This window comes from Hyperolius riggenbachi, chromosome 3 (assembly GCF_040937935.1).
Source record: "Hyperolius riggenbachi isolate aHypRig1 chromosome 3, aHypRig1.pri, whole genome shotgun sequence".
NCBI classification, from domain to species: Eukaryota; Metazoa; Chordata; class Amphibia; order Anura; family Hyperoliidae; genus Hyperolius; species Hyperolius riggenbachi.
In genome coordinates this window covers 141361795-141381566 of record NC_090648.1, presented here as the reverse complement: position 1 = coordinate 141381566, position 19772 = coordinate 141361795, and the positions used below count along the sequence as shown (strand labels likewise).

Here is a 19772-nt window from a genome sequence, read left to right as displayed (position 1 = left end):
CAATGGGCACCCCTGCCCTAAGCTGATAACTGTAATGAACCAAAATCTCAGAACCATCTAAAATCAAAAATAGTCAACAAACTAACAGTATAGAAGACATTAAAACCAAATCCTCAAACTGAAGGGACATATGCTGTAAGTTTTGAAGTGGAATGTTTATATAACGTATCCTTTTTCTGGAACAATATCTGTCCTTCAGTAATGTTTTAAAGCAAAAACATTTGGTTTCTCAAACCAGGTAACTGCTATTGGATAAGGGCCCGTTTCCACTAGGAGCGGTGCGATGTGGCTACATAGCTGCATCGCAGCGCAGGTGTCCTGAAACACATGCATGGCAATGGAGGAGGTTCCACTGCGTGCATGTTGTACGGAGCGGTGCAGAGCGATCCGAGAATCTGCAGCATGCTGCAGATTCTCGCACGGCCGCATCCACCCGCAGCCGCGTCCCAACTCCTCAATACACTTCTGCATCGGGAGATGCGGAAGTGATGCGGCCGGTGGCGGAAGTGATGCGATGCGGCTACCTCCTAAAAGGGGAAACGGGCCCTAAGTGTGTTGAGTTTATATAGCAGTGTGTTCTCCAAATAACTAAGAACAACACATTAATACGTTTTAGACTGGCAACACTGTAATCCTTAATTAGTATGTGAGAGCTCTCATAGAACATGACACAACTCTCTGACATATAATATGTTATTACAAAAGCATGTAAATAAACTGCAGGCACGCAGAAAGACCGGGGTAACAGCCGTGTGTGAGGATCCAGGACTATTGTGAGTAACAACCCCAAGATCCAGAACTAGTGTAAGTGACAGCCCCAGGATCCAAGGCAACTGTAAGTGACAGGTGAAGCTCCGTGTGCTCAAGAAAAAGCACAGTACAATTTTTATACTCATGAAGAGATAGAAAAGAGGATACCTGCATACATTAAAAAATGGCTAACCTTAAACCCTCATGGCTAACCTTGACCCATCCTGTGGCTAACCTTAACCACCCCCCCCCCAGCTAACCTTACCCCCAAAAACCTCCCCCTTCCCAACTCCCCGATGCTAACCATAACCAGCCCATAACCTTAACCACCAGCCTTCTACGGTTAACTTTAAACCCTGCAAAATGCTGATTTTGGGGAGCCGTCTTATGTGTCCATTGAAATATTGGTTGAAAATGTAGGCTCCTGCGTCACTCAATTTAGTATCGGGCAGAGGGCTGCCCTCAATGCCAACTATGGCTACAAATAGGCACTGCAAGTGTCCAAATTTCCCACCATTACTGATATTTCAATGGATGCCTAAAGCGGCACCTACATTTCTGCCGCTAGCGGAGAGTTCCTGATATTTTTCTCTGTCCATGGCATATGCTAAGTTAAGCTTTCATTATTTCTTGCTGTGTTTTTAGGACCAGAACTCTGACCGGGCGAGCTTGTCTTCTGGTGGTGCTGGAGATATTGAATCCTGCTCTATTAATGAAGAGGACTTTGAAGGCATCACGTCTTCGCGTGACAATGATCTCTCTACTGGCAATAGTTCAGTGGGAAGGAGCCGGACCAGCCTGGAGAGCAGCACTTCCCAAGAGGGCTCAGCTAAACAGCTGTACCACAGTGGTAAGGATAAGCTGGAGCTTGCTGCTGAGAAATGTACGTGGGTAGGTGAGGTACTCACACTGATATGTCTTCTGCTGATGCCAGGTTCCCCTTCCAGAACAGGGCAGAACTGCAAGTCTGATCTCTCTTCCTGTGGCTCCAGCAGTACCAGCGTCTTCCAGAATTATGCTATGGAGGTATCCTGTCTCTCTGTTCTGATCTCTTGCAAATGACACTTGTGACAAACTTGTGTTTAAAGAGGAACTGTAGCAAAAATAATGTAATAAAATTGCTTTTTTTATTATTTTTATTTAAATATTCATCTATAAATTAGTTTGTCAGCGTTAACCCATTGTGAAGTCTTTCCTTGCTTTGATTTAAATTCTGAAAGTTATCACTGGTGACAACATCTTTAGTTCGGTCAGATGCAGCTCTGCAGAATGTTTGCTTATTGCTGAGAATTCCAAAGCCAGTGAAAATGATGCCTGGTCTCCCAGAATGCTCTGGGGGGAGGGGGGGGGGGGCAGGATGGTTTCACATAGCTTAGCCTAAATATTACAGGGAGGGCTGGGCTATATCTATAATATACATTGATATATAGATAAAGGAAGTGTTTGTGATGCTGAAACCAGGAAAATTACTGTAGAAGCAGGTGAATAATTTATTGCATTCTACTGTTACTACAGTGCCTCTTTCCGATGATTAGAATCTCATTGGCCGCCTAAAGTGCAGATGTGTCTGTAGATATAAGCATGTGTACAGTAGACCATCGTACAGCCTGTGAAGAAGGTTTGTGCTGCACATTCAGAGCTGCATTTCTCATGGCAGGTGCTAATCTCCAGCTGCTCCCGCTGCCTGACCTGTGATTGCCTAGTACATGATGAGGAGATTATGGCCGGCTGGACAGCGGATGATTCAAATCTCAATACCACATGTCCCTTCTGTGGCAGCGCCTTTCTCCCATTCCTCAACATTGAGATCCGAGACCTGCGCCGCCCGGGCCGGTAAGCAATACTGAGTGTTACACGTGGCTTCAGTTACTGCACCCTATAAATCCTGTGACATCAGCAGTGTGTCTGTGTAGTATTGTCTGTCTATCAATGATAGGAAAAGGTTATGTGACAAAGGAATCATCCTATCCCATAGGATGTTTGTATTTACTAAATGTGCATTCATTAATCCCCCTTATGTCACATTTCATCATAATTAAAATGGTATGAAACTCAGCATTTACTCTTTTCTCTAAAAGATTTAAAGCATAAAATCTACTACCACACACAGTTAAACCCAGCACTGTTCTTCAGTGCTCATTGCTTCAGTGGGCAGCTTTAGAAATGGTAATAACATCTTTTGTTTCCATTCCTTTATCAGATACATTTAGTAAACATTAGCAAACTGCCGAAACTGAGCTCTCTCTGTTTCTAGTTTGAGTGCAGCAGAGAAGTGATCACTAGATGGATTTTTAATATATAAATTCAGCAGCTATGCAATAAAATGCAATGGCAGCTTTCAGAGCAGATAAATTGTACTTTGAGAATTTTTTTGTAAACAGACCACATTACTTGTGCACAAAAGCATCTATGATAACTATGGGTAATAAATGTAGGAAATCAAGTTTATTGAATGTTATGTCAGAGTTTTATCCCACTTTGTTTGATAGTGTGCTTATACCATAATCTTTTCCTATCAGTGATTATGAGCTAGTCAAGAACCAGTTATAACCTGATTTTATGAGCTTCTGTACGTTGCTAGCCAATGATGCCTGCAAGGATCAGGGACACTACTATCCACAGGACAAGGGAACCTAAACTGAAAAGCATATGGATTTTTCCTTTTTAAATAATACCAGTTGTCTGACTCTCCTGCTGATCCCGTGCCTCTCTTTTAGCCATAGCCCTGAACAAGCTTGCAGACCAGATGCTCTGACTGAAGTCAGACTGGATTAGCTGCATGCTTGTTTCAGGTGTGTGGTTCAGCCACTGCTACAGCCAAAGAGCTCAGCAGGACTGTCAGGCAACTGGTATTGTTTAAAAGGAAACCTCAATATCCCTCTCAGATTAGGTTCCCTTTAAATACATACTAATTTCAGTTTCAGAAATTTAAAGTACATCTGATCTGAGAGGGATATGGAGGCTGACATATTTATTTATATATGTGGCTCTGTAATTTTAATAAGCTGACACATCATTGCATTCCAGCGCATCTGGAGGTGTGGCTATCTTGCAGGGTCAACAATGGATAATTTGCATATTTCAGTAGTGATGCACTGGGAGGCATTTTGGAGCTCACTCCAACCTGAATTATCGCTAATTATTTCTGTTTTAAGAAAGCAATCTTTTGTTTTCCATAGCATTTTAGTAAGCGGGCTTTTAGGTCCATTGTAGCCCCTTACACACTCGTAGGAGTTTTGGTTCACCATGAGCTTGCTAGGTACTCTGTACCTATATATTTGTTTCCTTTTATACAATGCTAACTGCATCCATTCACAAGAATGGGAATGTTGGTGTGGCTGGTCATACATCCAATAGCCTGTTGTCAGTTAAAAATAGTTTTTACCAAATCAACTCTTCGCACTTCTAGTTTGCAGGACTTGTACTGATAAAAAAAAACCTCTATTCCACTCTATCTCCAGCTAAACCTAGAAAATTGTTTGTTTGGTTTCATATTTAACAAGAATGCGATTCAAAAGATTGACTGTCAGACCTTTTGTCCTTAATGTGTATGGCAGGTACTTCCTGAAGGTCAGTCCCTCCACAGAAACCATGCCGAACCCTCCGGGCTCTCAGCGGCCGAGATCTGTGATTATTCCTCCAGTGTACTCAGTCACTCCATCCAGGTATGTGAATAGTTTATATCATGCTTATTGCACTACTGATCATCCCAGTCTACATTGCCAACACCTGTGAAGCAAGTCTCATGCATGGTGTGTACTATTTACAGTTATTGTTCTCTTGTAGCAAAGCAAGACCAGAAGACAGCAATGCCAGAATGATAGAGATACCGGGTGGCAAGAGGAAGAAGGATGCTGATAAGTTGTCCTCTCCTGTCCTCCCTGTAGTGAGGAGTGTCAGCACATTCAGCACTTTGGAGGACAAGCCATCTGGCAATCTGAGCCATGTTTCCACAGGCAGTCTGCCTACTAACTTTCAGACACCCACTGTACGTATCCTATTACATTTGAATCAAATAGTACATGTTAATGTATTAACGATCATGAGATTTAACACTGTATGAGCAATACTCACCTATAGCCATGACAAAACCATTTGCACCCCTACAGTGAATTTTTTTGGTATATGTACAGTATATATAAACCTACAAGAGTGGATATAGAAATCAAGGGTTCCACAGCAAAAATCTTGCACATCCAAAATTATTTTAATTTATTCATGTTGTGAGTGCCAAGTCCCCTCTGAACACTCCCATTTTACAGAGTCTCAGACACAATTGCTATTTTACTGATTCCAAGTGACCACTGCCATTGTGCACATACCTTGTGCTCACTGCTTTTGTACAGAGTCAGAGATACCACTGCACTGCTCAGCACTGTTGTTGTACAGAGACAGGATGACAACAGGGGACAATAGTAAACAGACAAACTAAAGCAGTGCATAGCATACTGCTTAACCACGTGATCCTGTGACTACTCACTGGACTAGTTGACAGCTCTACTTGTGTAGAACTGCACAGAAGAGCAACACCACAGGCAAGCTGTTCCACTGTGCAGTTTTGCATATAATGAGGGAGGATGGCAAAGAGGATGGTTTAGTAGGATTGACTCCACCCCACCAACTTAACCCCATAGTAGTTGTTATGTTAGTGTTTGGTTTTAGCAGATGGGTAATGTGATGCTTTTGTTGGCTTGTTGGTGCTACATGGGTACTAAGTTTGGGATAGTTTGACATATCTGATGGTTACTTATTGTTTGCAAATCCTCCTAAATCGAAGGGATGAACTGAATATTTTCTGTACTGGATGAATGTCAAAGCATGTTTGTAGGTATACTAGTTACTTCTTTCAGGATTTGTCTCCACTTATTCCATATTTCCACCTTCTGTCATCTTATTGAAAGCAGGACTCGCTGGACCTGGACTGGAGAATGTTGCATCCTGAGCCAATAACCGTTCCTTACCTCAGCCCTCTTGTAGTTTGGAAAGAACTGGAAAGCTTACTGGAAAATGAGGGAGATCCATCCATTACGGTTCCTAGCTTTGTGGACCACCACCCCATAGTTTTCTGGAATTTAGTATGGTATTTCCGAAGACTGGACCTTCCTAGCAATCTGCCTGGATTAATACTGTCCTCTGAACACTGTAATATGCATTCAAAGGTAAGTACTGAATTTTTCGGCATATAACACACACGTTTTCTTCCCCCAAATTATATGGTAAAAAGAGGTGCAGAGTGCGCAGGGAAGCACTTCCCCATCCAGTTGTCGCGCTCCTCTCCCCCTCTCTCCAGCCGATGTACACGCAATCTTCCTCTCCTCTTCTGCAGTTGCTGCTATACAGTTCCAGGTCCTCTGTTCTTCATAGCCTCCATACTTCCTGTTGTGGTTCCCCGTCACATGTGACACACTTAATGCATGACTCCAGTGTACGTGCGCCACTGCGGTCATGCCTGACGTGTGCCACACGTGCCAGGGATCCACCACAGGAAGTACAGATGCTGCGAGGAAGAGAGGACTCGGAGCTATATAGTGGTAGTGGCAGGCGGCTGCAGTGTAGAGTGCAGCTACAGAAGGCAAGAGGATTGCGAGTACAGTGGCTGGAGCGAGAGGAGCGCGGCAGAAGGTTTAGGTGAGGAGTGGCAGTGCAGCAGGGGTTAGTGTAGAGTATTGAAAAATTGAAGGCACATTTTTTTCAATTTCATGAGATTGAAGGTACATTATTTTATACAGGGAAATATGCTCATAGAACAACAGCTTGATAGAACAACAAATTCATCCTGTTTTTTGTTTTTGCTATTTTGTAATTCTTTGGAGGCTGGTCAGGAATGAAGATGTATTTGCACGTATTGTACTTTGCATGTTAGTTTATAATTACAGAAGTAAGAAACTGAGTAATCAAACTGTTCTGAAATAAACCCTGGCTTACAGTGCCCATTCCCTGTTAAAGGGAAGGTCCAAGGTGTTAAAAAAAAAGAACCACAATCTACTTACCTGGGGCTTCCTCCAGCCCCTGGCAGACATCCTGTGCCCTCGCCACAGCTCCGCTCCTCGCCAGTGGCCTGGGGTACCCTCTGGTGCACGATGTCTACTGCGCTCCAGCGTGCGGCTCACGTAGTCGCGCTGACGTCATCTGGACTGTACTGCGCAGTGCAGTTTGGATGACGTCAGTGAACCGTACACTGGAGCGCAGTAAGATGCCGACCTGGGGAGGTCGGCATCTGCACCGAAGGGGAGGCACCGGAGCTGCAGCGATGGCACAAAACTGCTGCCTGGGGCTGGAGGATGCCCTAGATAATTAGATTTTTGACTTTTAAACACCTCTGACCTTCCCTTTAAGAGCCACTACTTTTTGGGTGTAAAGTTATATTGCTGGCTAGATGTACATGCTTCTGGGAAGTTCCTCTGATGGGTTACCCTGGGGGCCTGGGCATACATGGACGGTCTTCTGGTATAATGTTATTTCTCACTATAATGTGTAGCATTATGTACATATTAGACTCTCCAAGTCATGAATTAGACTGTCTGCCTGTGAATGTCTATTTTCATCCTATTTAATTCCTGACAGATTCCTCGGAGCTCAATGTCTGAAGACAGCAAACATGTTCTCATTCAGGTCTTATGGGACAACCTGAAGCTTCACCAGGACCTGCGTCAGCCCCTGTACATTCTGTGGAACACACTAAGTAGGTTTCTGCCTCTTTTTCAATACTTTCTAATGGGCTGCATCTCAATTAAACCTTTGATGACCGCTAATCTTATTTTCTACAGGTCAAAACTGCACTGTAGTTTATGAGAGTGAGTTTCTATGTTTGATGGGTTATATATTGGATGTGCCTGGTGTTGCATGGCTACTCTTCATCTGGAAAAGTTATGTACCGTTTCATTCCTTGCTGATAAGAGCACAAACTCCATGTATACAGCAGTTCTTACCGGGCCTCCGAAACTTTTGCTAATAAGAATATGATTGGTTGTTATAAATGTTGTGTGTGCTCCACATATGCTCAGCATGTTGGACTTATTGTGGAATAAAGAGCTCACTTTCCATACATTAGTGCAGTAATTTGCCACCAAATGATTGCTATGCTGCCTAATTTTCTAATTCTGAGGTCTACACCCAGACCAGGCACCAGAATCAACCAAACTCCAACACACATTGCATGCCAACACCAACCAAACGAGTGCCATGCTATCATTTACAGCAATATGTATGGGGTTCCCAGTCTATCTGCTGTATGCATGTGCCTTGTGCTCCCTCAGCTACAGCTGAGTGTATGTCACTATCTCATATCTGCTCTCCAGGTCTTCAGAATTTCCCAGTAAACCCTGTGGAATCAGTATTGACCATGGGACACTGAAAGCCTGTAATGTTTCATTAATGTGAGGCCTGAGTGTGAAATGTGTGTGTTGTGCTATGTGCACCATTTACTGTTTCCCACAGTCGCCTGGTCATGCAGAAATGCTAAACTCCCTGGATTGTATGGCAACTCTTAGGGATCCACCAAGCGAAATCCAGCACCACTTTGTTAAAACGCCCACTTTATGAGAACAAGATAAAAACTGGACACAAAGAGTAACAGAACATAGCTGCAGTGTGGCACACTGCAGATTACAGCCTGTAATTGGGGTGAAGGTGAAATTGCACATTGATAGCTATTTTTCTAATATATTATTTGAAGATGTTCTTTGGAAAATATGAAACTGTTTTTTGTGTGTTTGTTTGTTTTTTTGTAAATGATTCCTCTATTTGTAATGTTAATTTGTTTGTAGAGCTATCTTTGACCTCAGCTTTGCATGGACATTGTGTGTCAATTCCAGTCTTTTTTTCGTGGTTATGTTTAAGGGTGGTCAGTGAGATGCAAGTAATTTTAAGTTGATGCAGGATTATGGAAATTCTGTATGAAATTTTATGCAGCTTGAAAATGGGCCAATCGTAGCCTGCAAAGGTGGAATTTGATTGGTGCATTTTCAAGCTGAATAGATTTGCATATAAAATTTACTGCATAAACTCTGAATTATTTGCATGTGATTGACCATCCCTAGCTAGGTTTTCTATCCCATGAATAACAATAAACATGACGTCTTCAGTCAGAAAACTAGCATTGCAGCAGTGTTAAATGGACCCTCTAGTAAAGAAAAAGTACTGAAATCAAACACAATCCCTCATAGGGCACTGCTTGTATTTTACAAGACCATTCCATCAGTTACCTGATCCAAATTAGTTTAGTGTAGTATCTACTGATGCAAGCTCCGTGCCATCTATTCAGCAGCATGATCACATGGACTTTGACCTGGATGCAGTGGCCATCTTTGCACTACTTCATCCACATCGTGATGTCACTTCCTGCCCACCTTCTCTCTCTCTTGCACAAACAGATGTGCAATCCTGAACCAAGCTTCCCTTGCTACTGAATTTGTTCTCTTTGACATGGGTTTGTCATAAGGCATTCTGCAGATTTATGTTATGACATTTCCTGCATCTGACACAATTTTTCTTATTGTAAATAGTACATAGAAAGTGATTGGGGGAGGGGGGGTAGGAGGTTCAAACGCCCACACGTCCACTTCTTTCCTGGTGACAGGCCGTAAATTGACAGGAAGTAGGAACATCTGGGGTATGGACTATTTTACAATGTTTATGTTGATGTAATAGTACTGTTCATTTTATGCCCAGATTGTTGACCGTGTGCTATGTTACCAAATTTTTCTCTTCTTAAAAAAAAAAAAAAAAGTAAAGAATTTCAGAGACAAAGTCAAGGTATGTGACTGATCATGCTTCATTAGAGACCATACAAACATCTTTTATGTAGAAAAAAAATCATGTGTTTAGGTATACTTAAATATTCGATTCTCATTTAAACTGCATCATCTGTAAATAAAATAGTTTCCAGGTGCATTTTGGAGCCTGTAGAGAGGGATGGCCCCATTACTTGTGCTTTATAGTGGCCAGCAGCTGTTCCTGGTGGTGTGTCTTTCTCACTACGCTGCAGATAGTCCTGTAGCAATGTCACATGCTTGTCTGACTGATCTGAATACAATAGGTGCAGGCCAATAGACAACAGATCCAGCCTATATAAAAACTGCTTATTTGTTTGAGTAGGTCAGAATCCCTTTATAGTAGACTTTATAGGTCCGTACACATGCCGGACTGCACGCAACGACGGGTCCGTCGTCGCCTCCCGCTGGGTGGGCATTCCAGCGACAGTCCGGCGTGTGTACAGTCTGTCTGCAGACTGATACGGCTGTTTCTGAGCGATCTACCCGGCGGATCGCTCAGAAACAGCCGTATCAGTCCGCCGACAGACTGTACACACGCCGGACTATCTGCTGAAAACCCGCCCAGCAAGAGGTGACGACAGACCCGTCGTTGCCTGCAGTCCGGCGTGTGTACGGACCCTGTGCCAAGTAGTTTACTCTATCAGAAGTTTACTGTATCAGGATTCATCATACATTGTATATTTATACAGGTCGGGACGGGACCTGGGGACTGGCTTTACTATAGCTAGAGGTTTACTATGTCAGTATACTATAACGAGATTCTACTGTACAAGAGGTGTAAGCAGCAGCCCTGTGTCATACTGGGGAGTAGAGAGCATGGAGAAGAGATTGTTTGTTTTAGCAATCTTTTATAGCAGACTACAAGCAAGGAAATATTTTAAAATGTATTGTGACAATTAACATTACGTGGAGCACATTCTTATTTATTGCATTTTTGAATAATATGCTATTGTTATGTGCTTGTGTTCAGCCCAGGAGCACCCGCTAGCTCTTGCACAGCAAAAGGAGGATGAAGCTGTTGATCAGGAGTTTCTCCAAGGCCTTGTGAAGAGCATAAAGTGCAACAATGTGTATGGTCCTATGAGCCAGATCCTTGAGTCCTTACAGAACAGCCAGAAAAACATGCGGCAAAGGTACAGTACAGAACAGCAGATCATTCTTCTAATGCTATAGGGTGCAGGGGAGGGGTATATAAGCATTTGGGTCTGGTGATTTGGACACTTCTGTGGAAGATCTTAGAAGTTCATACACTCAGTTGTGTTCTTGTCCACATCCTGTTGGCATTTTAATCATTTGTTACTGTGTTGGGGCAACAAGGACACATGGGCCATTTTATAATTTCTTCCAAGCTTTTCCACCAGCGTTTCACTGTTAATTATGAAGAGGAGTCTTCCGGTGTTCACCTGGTTTTCATAGATTTACTCTTGTGTGTAAATTTCCTATTAGGTGTTTTATGGCAGTGTACTCAGAAGTCTCCAGCTTCAGTAATAAACACACTTCAAAACAATATACAGTGGGTTGCAAAAGTATTCGGCCCCCTTGAAGTTTTCCACATTTTGTCATATTACTGCCACGAACATGAATCAATTTTATTGGAATTCCACATGAAAGACCAACACAAAGTGGTGTACACATGAGAAGTGGAACGAAAATCATACATGATTCCAAACATTTTTTACAAATAAATAACTGCAAAGTGGTGTGTGCATAATTATTCGGCCCCCTTTGATCTGAGTGCAGTCAGTTGCCTAAAGACATTGCCTGATGAGTGCTAATGACTAAATAGAGTGCACCTGTGTGTAATCTAATGTCAGTACAAATACAGCTGATCTGTTAGGGCCTCAGAGGTTGTCTAAGAGAATATTGGGAGCAACAACACCAAGAAGTCCAAAGAACACACAAGACAGGTCAGGGATCAAGTTATTTGGAAATCTTTTTGTAGCCTAAGCCTGCTTTAAATTTCTCAAGCCTTGAACATCCCACGGAGCACTGTTCAAGCGATCATTCAGAAATGGGAAGGGGTATGGCACAACTCTACACCTACCAAGACAAGGCCATCCACCTAAACTCACAGACTGAACAAGGAGAGCGCTGATCAGAAATGCAATCAAGAGGCCCATGGTGACTCTGGACGAGCTGCAGAGATCTACAGCTCAGGTGGGAGACTCTGTCCATAGGACAACTATTAGTCATGCACTGTACAAAGTTGGCCTTTATGGAAGAGTGGCAAGAAGAAAGGCATTGTTAACAGAAAGCATAAGAAGTCCCATTTGCAGTTTGTCATAAGCCATGCGGGGGACACAGCAACCATGTGGAAGAAGGTGCTCTGGTCAGATGAGATCAAAATGGAACTTTTTGGCCAAAATGCAAAACGCTATGTGTGGCAGAAAACTAACACTGCACATCACTCTGAACACACCATCCCCACTGTCAAATATGCTGGTGGCAGCATCATGCTCGGGGGGTGCATCTCTTTAGCAGGGACAGGGAAGCTGGTCAGAGTTGATGGGAAGATGGATGGAGCCAAATACAGGGCAAACTTGGAAGAAAACCTCTTGGAGACTGCAAAAGACTTGAGACTGGGGCGGAGGTTCACCTTCCAGCAGGACAATGACACTAAACATAAAGCCAGGGCAACAATGGAATGGTTTAAAACAAAACATATCTATGTGTTAGAATGGCCCAGTCAAAGTCCAGATCCAAATCCAATCGAGAATCTGTGGCAAGATCTGAAAACTGTTGTCCACCTAATCTGACTGAGCTGGAGCTGTTTTGCAAAGAAGAATGGGCAAGGATTTTAGTCTCTAGATGTGCAAAGCTGGTAGAGACATACCATAAAAGACTGGCAGCTGTAATTGCAGCAAAAGGCGGTTCTACAAAGTATTGACCCAGGGGGCTGAATAATTATGCACACCCTACTTTGCAGTTATTTATTTGTAAAAAATGTTTGGAATGATGTATGATTTTCGTTCCACTTCTCACGTGTACATCACTTTGTATTGCTCTTTCACGTGGAATTCCAATAAAATTGATGCATGTTTGTGGCAGTAATGTGACAAAATGTGGAAAACTTCAAGGGGGCCGAATACTTTTGCAACCCACTGTAGGTTAGAAACTTGACATTTTGCTAACAAACATTGCTAATATGAGCCAACAAGCTATTAGAAGTCCTTTGGTGTATGATAGCTTTTAGCTATGTAAGGTCTGACGCTACATACACACACTGGAATGAACTCTGCTGTGACGGACAATAAAGACCGCCTCAGCCAGGTTCCATGAGAGTCTGCAGTATGTGTACTGTGGCCACTCAACGTCTGCTATAGGTCCAGCATGCCGGATCTTCAGCTACACCCGAGCACTGCCCGATCGCATTGTTTTTCCCGCTCTCATGCTCGCAGGAATCCACTCCGTCGTGTGCTGCTGGTTTTCCCTCCACCCCCATCTATAGCAACAGACAAATTGCTAGCCTGGTAGCTAGCAGGGCTGCCATCAGAAATTTTTGGGCCCCATACTGGGCAAACCTTCTGGGCTCCCCTCTGCTCCCACATGGCAAATAACAATTTTTGAAGGCCTGAACACACTAATGCCCTTGTGTCTGCTTTTCATGTGCTCCCTTGGCTGGGAGCTTTTTGCACAAGCTTGGTTTATTAAGACTAACTGCGCTTGTGCAGAAGGCTCAGTGCATGCGCAGTGCCCCACAACCCAGCTGAATTATGTGAACTTCACAGAACCACAATGGATTGGACTGGAAAGGTATTGTGGGAGCTGATGGACTACAGTGGGCTGGAAGGAGGCCCAGGTAAGTAAAAATCCTTTTCTCCCATTTGTCTCAGGTTTACTTTAATCACTAACTGACTAAGATAACTCCTGGATGAGTCTCCCAGCACCTCTTATCACACTAATGGGCAGCCCATGCATGGCACTGTTCGCTGAGCCCCAGATTCACTCGGGCCCTATACAGCAGTCCCTCCTGTGATGCCCTGAAGGCGGCCCTGGAGGCTAGTGACCCATCTGTACAACTTCAGCATAGCACTGTCGACCAAGCGGGATCATGTTCTGATCTCTGCTGGGCGGCAGAAATCCCCCAGTGTGTGCGAGGCTTAAGGGCTCTTTCACATCAGAGCCCTTTTCCTGCGTTTCGACGCAAAGTCGGAACTTTGCGTTAACCCTAAAGAGCCCTAAGACTTACTTGTCCACCCTTTTATTTTGGATATTTGAATTTGAGGTTCATGTTCTGACATTATTGTTTTGTTTGTCTTGTAGAAGCCTATACAGAGAGCTTCTGTTCCTATCTCTGGTTGCCCTGGGAAGAGAGAACATTGACATAGGTAACGTTCTGTGTGTGGAGTGGCTGCCTCCAGTCTGGGGTGTCCCTTCTCGTTGCCTATATTTAGCAGAAGATGTTACATGGATTGAGAAAGGCCGTGTATATAAAATGTGCTTTCTTTTAGTTACCAAGTTGAAAGGTTTAGCTGTACTGTACCAGTAAAAGGGATTATGAGGGTGGAGCTTTAAACAGTTATTACATATGCATATACAGCATATTAAATATTATGCTTTGTAGCCTTAAAGGGAACCAGAGACGAAGCACCCTCATGTATTTTACCATATATATAAATGGGAACATGACAGTATTCACCTACCCTGCTCTCTGTTTCATTCTTCTCTGCTAAATCTGCCTGTTATCAGCCCTGATAAGAATCCCCGACTGAGCATTCAGTCTAGCTTTTCCCGGATTGATTATAGTTGAGTCAGTCTTCTGTGATGTCTTTTCAAGCCCAAGCCTGCCCCATTGTGGCTCTGCTTTTCTGCTTCGAGAATATATAGCAGGAAAGCAGAGCCACAAGGGGACAGACTTGGGCTTGAAAAGACATCACAGAAGACCGACTCAGCTATAATCATTTGAGGGAAAACTAGACTGAATGCTCAGTGGGGGATTCTTATCAGGGCTATTAACAAGCAGATTCTGCAGAGAAGAATGAAACTAAGAGCAGGGTAGGCATTTACTGTCATGTTCCCATTGATCTATATGGTAAAATACATGAGAGTGCTTTGTTTCTGGTTCTCTTTAAACAGCGGAGGACTGGAGAGATTCTGAAGATATATACAGTACATGCCAACTCTGCTTTTTTCAGTCAATCCAATGAAAAGTTTAATAGTCTGGTAGATTCTACACAAGATTATATACGAAGAGGTGGCCTAATGATTTGTTTAAATATTTTTTCAGTTTTTTTTCCTCCATGTAACTTGGCATTGCTCTATTTGTGTAAAGATCTACCTGTAAAATAAAGGAGTAGTGGGATATTCCAACTGCCTTCCTCTGCCCTTTTGGCACCTAGGAGGCCATGCACTTGGTTTAGAATAAAGGTCCTTGCAGTTCTAGCAGTGATGCATAGCAAGGACCTCTGAAACACCCATCCAAGCAGACTCTGCCACCAGGGGCAGCAACATTCGAGCACAAGGATTATAGAGCAGTTGGCGCCACCATAGACCGTAATAGGAATTACGGCTATAGCGGCACTCAGTGAGTAACTTTGGCGCCATCAGAAGACTGAGCTGAAGTTACTCACTTCTAAAGCCTGGTACAGACATTCAGTTTTCATTGGTAAATAATTGCCCAGCTTTACCACCTACATGTAGCATAAGGACCAACTGATATTGAATACTATGAACAGATTGTGTAGGCAAGCTCTTATACTAGATGGAAGTTGTAAAATTGGCCAATCAAATTTTAATGTTTTACCAGGCTTTAGACTTGAGGGAAGATTACTGATTGTCATCCATCGTACAATATCATTAGGGATGCACTAGAGTTATTCTGCATCAGAGCAGAGAACCCAAGCATGTGGGTAACATCCTAAAAAAAAATCTGCAGTGAGAAAACCAGGGACTGGGTAAGAGGCAGAACATACCTTACTGAGCCCTGTTGTCAACAATATTGAGCTGGCGGGGATTACTTGCAGAGCCAGAAGCAAGACACTTATAATGCACAGGGAACCCTGCCAAGTTCTCTGGGATGTGTAGAACTGACCACACACGTACCTTCTGATAGATTTGCTGCTGTGCCTTCTGCAAAGGATAGTTACATCAAATATTGAATTAAAGGGCACACGAGGTGAGTAAATAAAACTATTTTTACTTAATTGGGACTTCTTTCAGCCCTTACTTGTCACGTGTGTCCCTCGCCGCAGTTCCAGTAATCTCCCATCTGCCGCTGACATCCGGGGGATGCGATCTTCAGAGACTGACAGCAGGCGACTGGAGAGGGCCGGCGCTGCGGCCAGGGACATGTGACTTGTCGAGGCTGGAAGAAGCCCGGGTAAGTAAAAATAATCTTATTTACTCACCTCGTGTATCCTTTAATGTATTTTTTTTTCTAGGAAGTTACTTAATTTAACTTAATTTTAATAGAAAACATTAATAGCATTTTAAGACATTCCCAGTTTCTTTGTTCATCCTTTCTTCTTTTTGACAGATGTATTTGATCGGGAATACAAAGCGGCTTATGACCGCCTTACAGCGGAGCAGGTGAAATGTACTCAGATCTGTGACCGGCCTCCAAGCACAGGTGTCACAGAGTGCAGAAGAATCTTTGGCCAGCCATTCCTTTGAGAGGACTCTATTCCTTCTTCTTTTCACGGCAAAAAGGGTCAGATCTCAGCATGCCTTTGTGTGTCCAATGAGATCCAGCTTTGCAAGCAATATGGAAGAGTTACGGCTAAAGGACTGTGTGAGAAGCAGGTTATGAAAGACAGGCAGGCCTATTGTCTCCATCAACCTAGTCTTTTCTGTGCTGGAAGATCAGGTCCTCCATAATACTAGGAAGACCAAGAGACTTACATCATTCCGAGTGTTGTAGTTTACACAGAATATTTATATTTAATGTTCTAAAGAATCTTTGTGTAAAATAGGGTTTAAAATGCCTAGTAAGTCATTATGGTTTAATTTTACCTTTATGAAAGCATACTGAGCGATGAACCTGTTTTATGGGTCGTATGTTACTGTGCTCATTTGTGGGCACCCGAGTCATTTTTTTTGTCATCTTTATCATCTCTTAATTTATTACCATATGTGTCCTAGGCGCTGTACTATGACAGGAGAGAATATTTCTGACACTGTTTTTCAGTTGAGTTGGTTGCAACCATCAGTGTAGTGCTGACTGTGGATCATGGAGTTTGTGGTTCAGCAGATGCTACAGGTTGTCCCAGTTTTCTTCATAAAGGACTTCCTTCTATGTTAGATCAGCAATAAATACACTAATTCTGTGCCCTGAGCAGGATGACCAGTTTAAGCGAGGCAGGCGGCTTAGCTATGATAGAGGAGGTTCCTCAGGAGCTAACCAGGCTGGCACCCATCTCTCGGCCTTCATGTTGCTTCTTTGTCCTCCATGTTTTTCTGCACATTTTATCTTTTGGGATATTTCCCAAGGTACTACAAAGTAGTCATTGTTCATTCTTCCACGTACAAAGTCAATTTTGTATGACGTGATAATAACAACATGAAATTCCATGTTTGTATATTGAATTTTGTTTCAGTGAACATCTGTGGTACTATTCAAAGCTGACTCTAGAGGTAGAGCCAGCTGTAGTCATGTGACCAGCAGCTAGAAGAGCAGGCATATACGATCAGACAGACCAAGTCATTGGCTGGAGTCAAAAGTACGATTCGGATAAAGAATACGGTTACTTTCACTGAAGCATTTTAAACTATGGCAAAACTTATCTGGGTTCAGGTATAAATGGTTATGACAAGGTGACCCGACTGTTTTTACTATATGCTGACCCCAGAACCCTCAGGGTGGCTTGTTGTTTACATGGTCAGATGTAATTGTTATTACTGGTAGAAAATATAATACATGTAATCCTAGTGCACTTAAACCGATGCTGTTACATTCCCAGTAATCTTGCTACAAATTGTATAAAATCTTTGCTTTGCACTATAAATACTGTACTGTAATAGCAGTATATAGGTTGAAAACACAGGTTGTCTGTGCAATAAAGTCCCCTTGTTCTTGTTGAGGGGCTTATACAGCTATTGGAACACACATTTCACGTCTATAATGCAAGCTATAACAGATCCCACTGGTGTGCTCTTAGGTAAGACTTCATTCCAGAAAGGGTCCCCACATGTCCTCCATAGAGGGACAACCCCTTCCTCCAGTAACTAGAATTTTACGGTACTATTCACACTGTATATATATTCTGTAAATGTGTAATATTTCCAAGGAGAAATCATTTACTGATAGAAAGATGGATTTTATGATAGAAGTCAGTTTTATTTTTTATGGACAGATGTGGGTTTATAGTGGTCCAACATTTCTTCTTATGTAAGAATCGGTGAGATGCTCTCAGCATTGTGCAGACCACTGGGGCTGGCTTACAATGGATTGTCCATAGCAGACTGGATTAGTCCTCTCTAAGGATTGGTGGGTTGTTAACTGGAAGAAGCCTGTCTGTTTAGTGCAGCTCCAGTTTGCTGTAGTCCTTAGTAGACCAGAGGCAGGCATATGTTTGTTGGAACGCATTATGGTAGATGTGGTCCAGCAGCGACTGCACTGTCCAGCCATTACGTACTGTGCATTGATAGGCAGAAACTCTGTACAGCAGAGGTGAGCAGGTGGAGAATGCTGGCTTAGAATCTGCAAATCCATTTAGTTTACAATTGCTTAGGCACTGCCAGAAACCGCTTGTCTGTACTGAGAGAAACCGTAACTATGGAGCTGGTTTACTGGGAACATAATGATCTGTTCATGGTCATTACCATGTGACCTTTGTTCTCTTGCTTTTATTTTATTAAACGTCTTTTGAAACTGGATTCTTTCCTGTGTGTTTCGTTTTGCTTTTCCAATCCTATTCCCCAGTGGCGTAGCTAAGGAGCTATGGGCCCCAGTGCAAGCTTTACATGGGGCCCCCCAAGCCCTCTATACATAACAATTGATGCAGTGCACCAAAACCTGCCAAGGATTTCAACAGTGTCAGAGGTGCAAGAAGGGGATGGGAAACCTCTTGCTAATGATTACTACTATTTAAAGAATCTATATAAGTGATTATTACCAGCACAGGACCAATAGAGCGCTAATGTTGTTCTTGAGTGAGACCCCTTCAGGGCCCCTATGACCCAAGGGCCCTGATGCGGTTGCTACCTCTGCACCCCCTATTGCTATGCCACTGCTATTCCCTATCATAAGAAACTGGTTGTCCTGGCACATAGGCAATAGAGCTTCAGCCTAAAGCTAGATCACAATGACTGCTGAAGGATACAAGGATAGCAGTGCTCAGCCTGATAGGACTTCAGTTAGGCAGAAAACAAGTGCTAAGAGAAAATGGTCAATGTACATGCAAACAACCATTAAACTCCAAAAAGCAGGCTTACAACACTAACTGCAATAAAATCAACAGAGAGTTTGAACTTGTTGTCAGTATGTGCTTCTGTGTGCAGAGAGGGTTTATGATTGCATGTAACGTGACCACATCCCTCTGCACTTTAAGGTGTGAGGGAACTCTTGTGATTGGGCAGATGTGCATAGAACCTTAGAAGTTGTCCATATATGCTGTATATTAGACCAAAGACTTGAAAAGCTTAGATGACTGGCTAATCTACTATTGTATAGCCAGACTGAGAATCATTTGTATGCATTTTGGTATCTACTCAACCAAAGCCTTGTACACAAGCTAGTTGGTGCTTGGCCGAGGCTGCTGGTCAGGGTCACCTCTGCCGAGAGTCTAGCGTGTATGCAGGGGTCCCAATGCAATGCCAAGAGATTTCGAGTGCCAGAGCATCTTTGTTGTGTGCAGGCTGAGCATACTGTTCTCCTCCCTACCTAACCCGCTGCATCATGTGCCACACCATTGTCCCTCCACCGAGCTACATAGTAACCGAAATCAACCCTGTACTGTCCCCTGAGGGATGAAGTCCCCATCCCTGTGGGTGGCAGTACCCATTTGTATGCATCTCAATTCACTTTGGGTTTCAATGGGTTTGATGGTTCACTGTACAGCTAAAGAGGCTTCAAAGCAACATCAAAGGTTTGTGTGGCCATCGCTTTCATGATCCCAGATCTGGCCTGAGCCCTGAGAACTTAAACTGACCTGAAAAGCTATGTGTGTACAGAACTGACTTTGCTCATTATGTAATAGAACATCATTCATGTCAATTACACAATAATATGCTAGTTTGCCATTTCTCAAGCTTTGTTCCATGGGAAGGACTAAAAACCTAATCATTTAAGTATATGTGTAGAGCGGCAAA

The 19772-nt window shown here is 43.1% G+C and overlaps 1 protein-coding gene across 4 annotated transcripts in view; it reads left to right on the top strand.

Moving 5' to 3' along the window:
• The window catches only part of DENND4A (DENN domain containing 4A), a 205005-nt gene extending 186667 nt beyond the window's left edge, over positions 1-18338 (top strand). For all 4 annotated transcript variants that reach the window (XM_068275015.1, XM_068275013.1, XM_068275016.1 and 1 more), the window contains 10 exons: positions 1396-1600; positions 1685-1776; positions 2408-2583; positions 4308-4415; positions 4537-4738; positions 5655-5909; positions 7315-7432; positions 10495-10657; positions 13788-13852; positions 16000-18338. In XM_068275015.1, the coding sequence (XP_068131116.1) occupies positions 1396-1600; positions 1685-1776; positions 2408-2583; positions 4308-4415; positions 4537-4738; positions 5655-5909; positions 7315-7432; positions 10495-10657; positions 13788-13852; positions 16000-16136 (1521 nt within the window). In that variant the 3' untranslated portion in view covers positions 16137-18338. The remainder of the gene's footprint in view (positions 1-1395; positions 1601-1684; positions 1777-2407; positions 2584-4307; positions 4416-4536; positions 4739-5654; positions 5910-7314; positions 7433-10494; positions 10658-13787; positions 13853-15999) is intronic.
• Positions 18339-19772: the final 1434 nt, after the last annotated feature.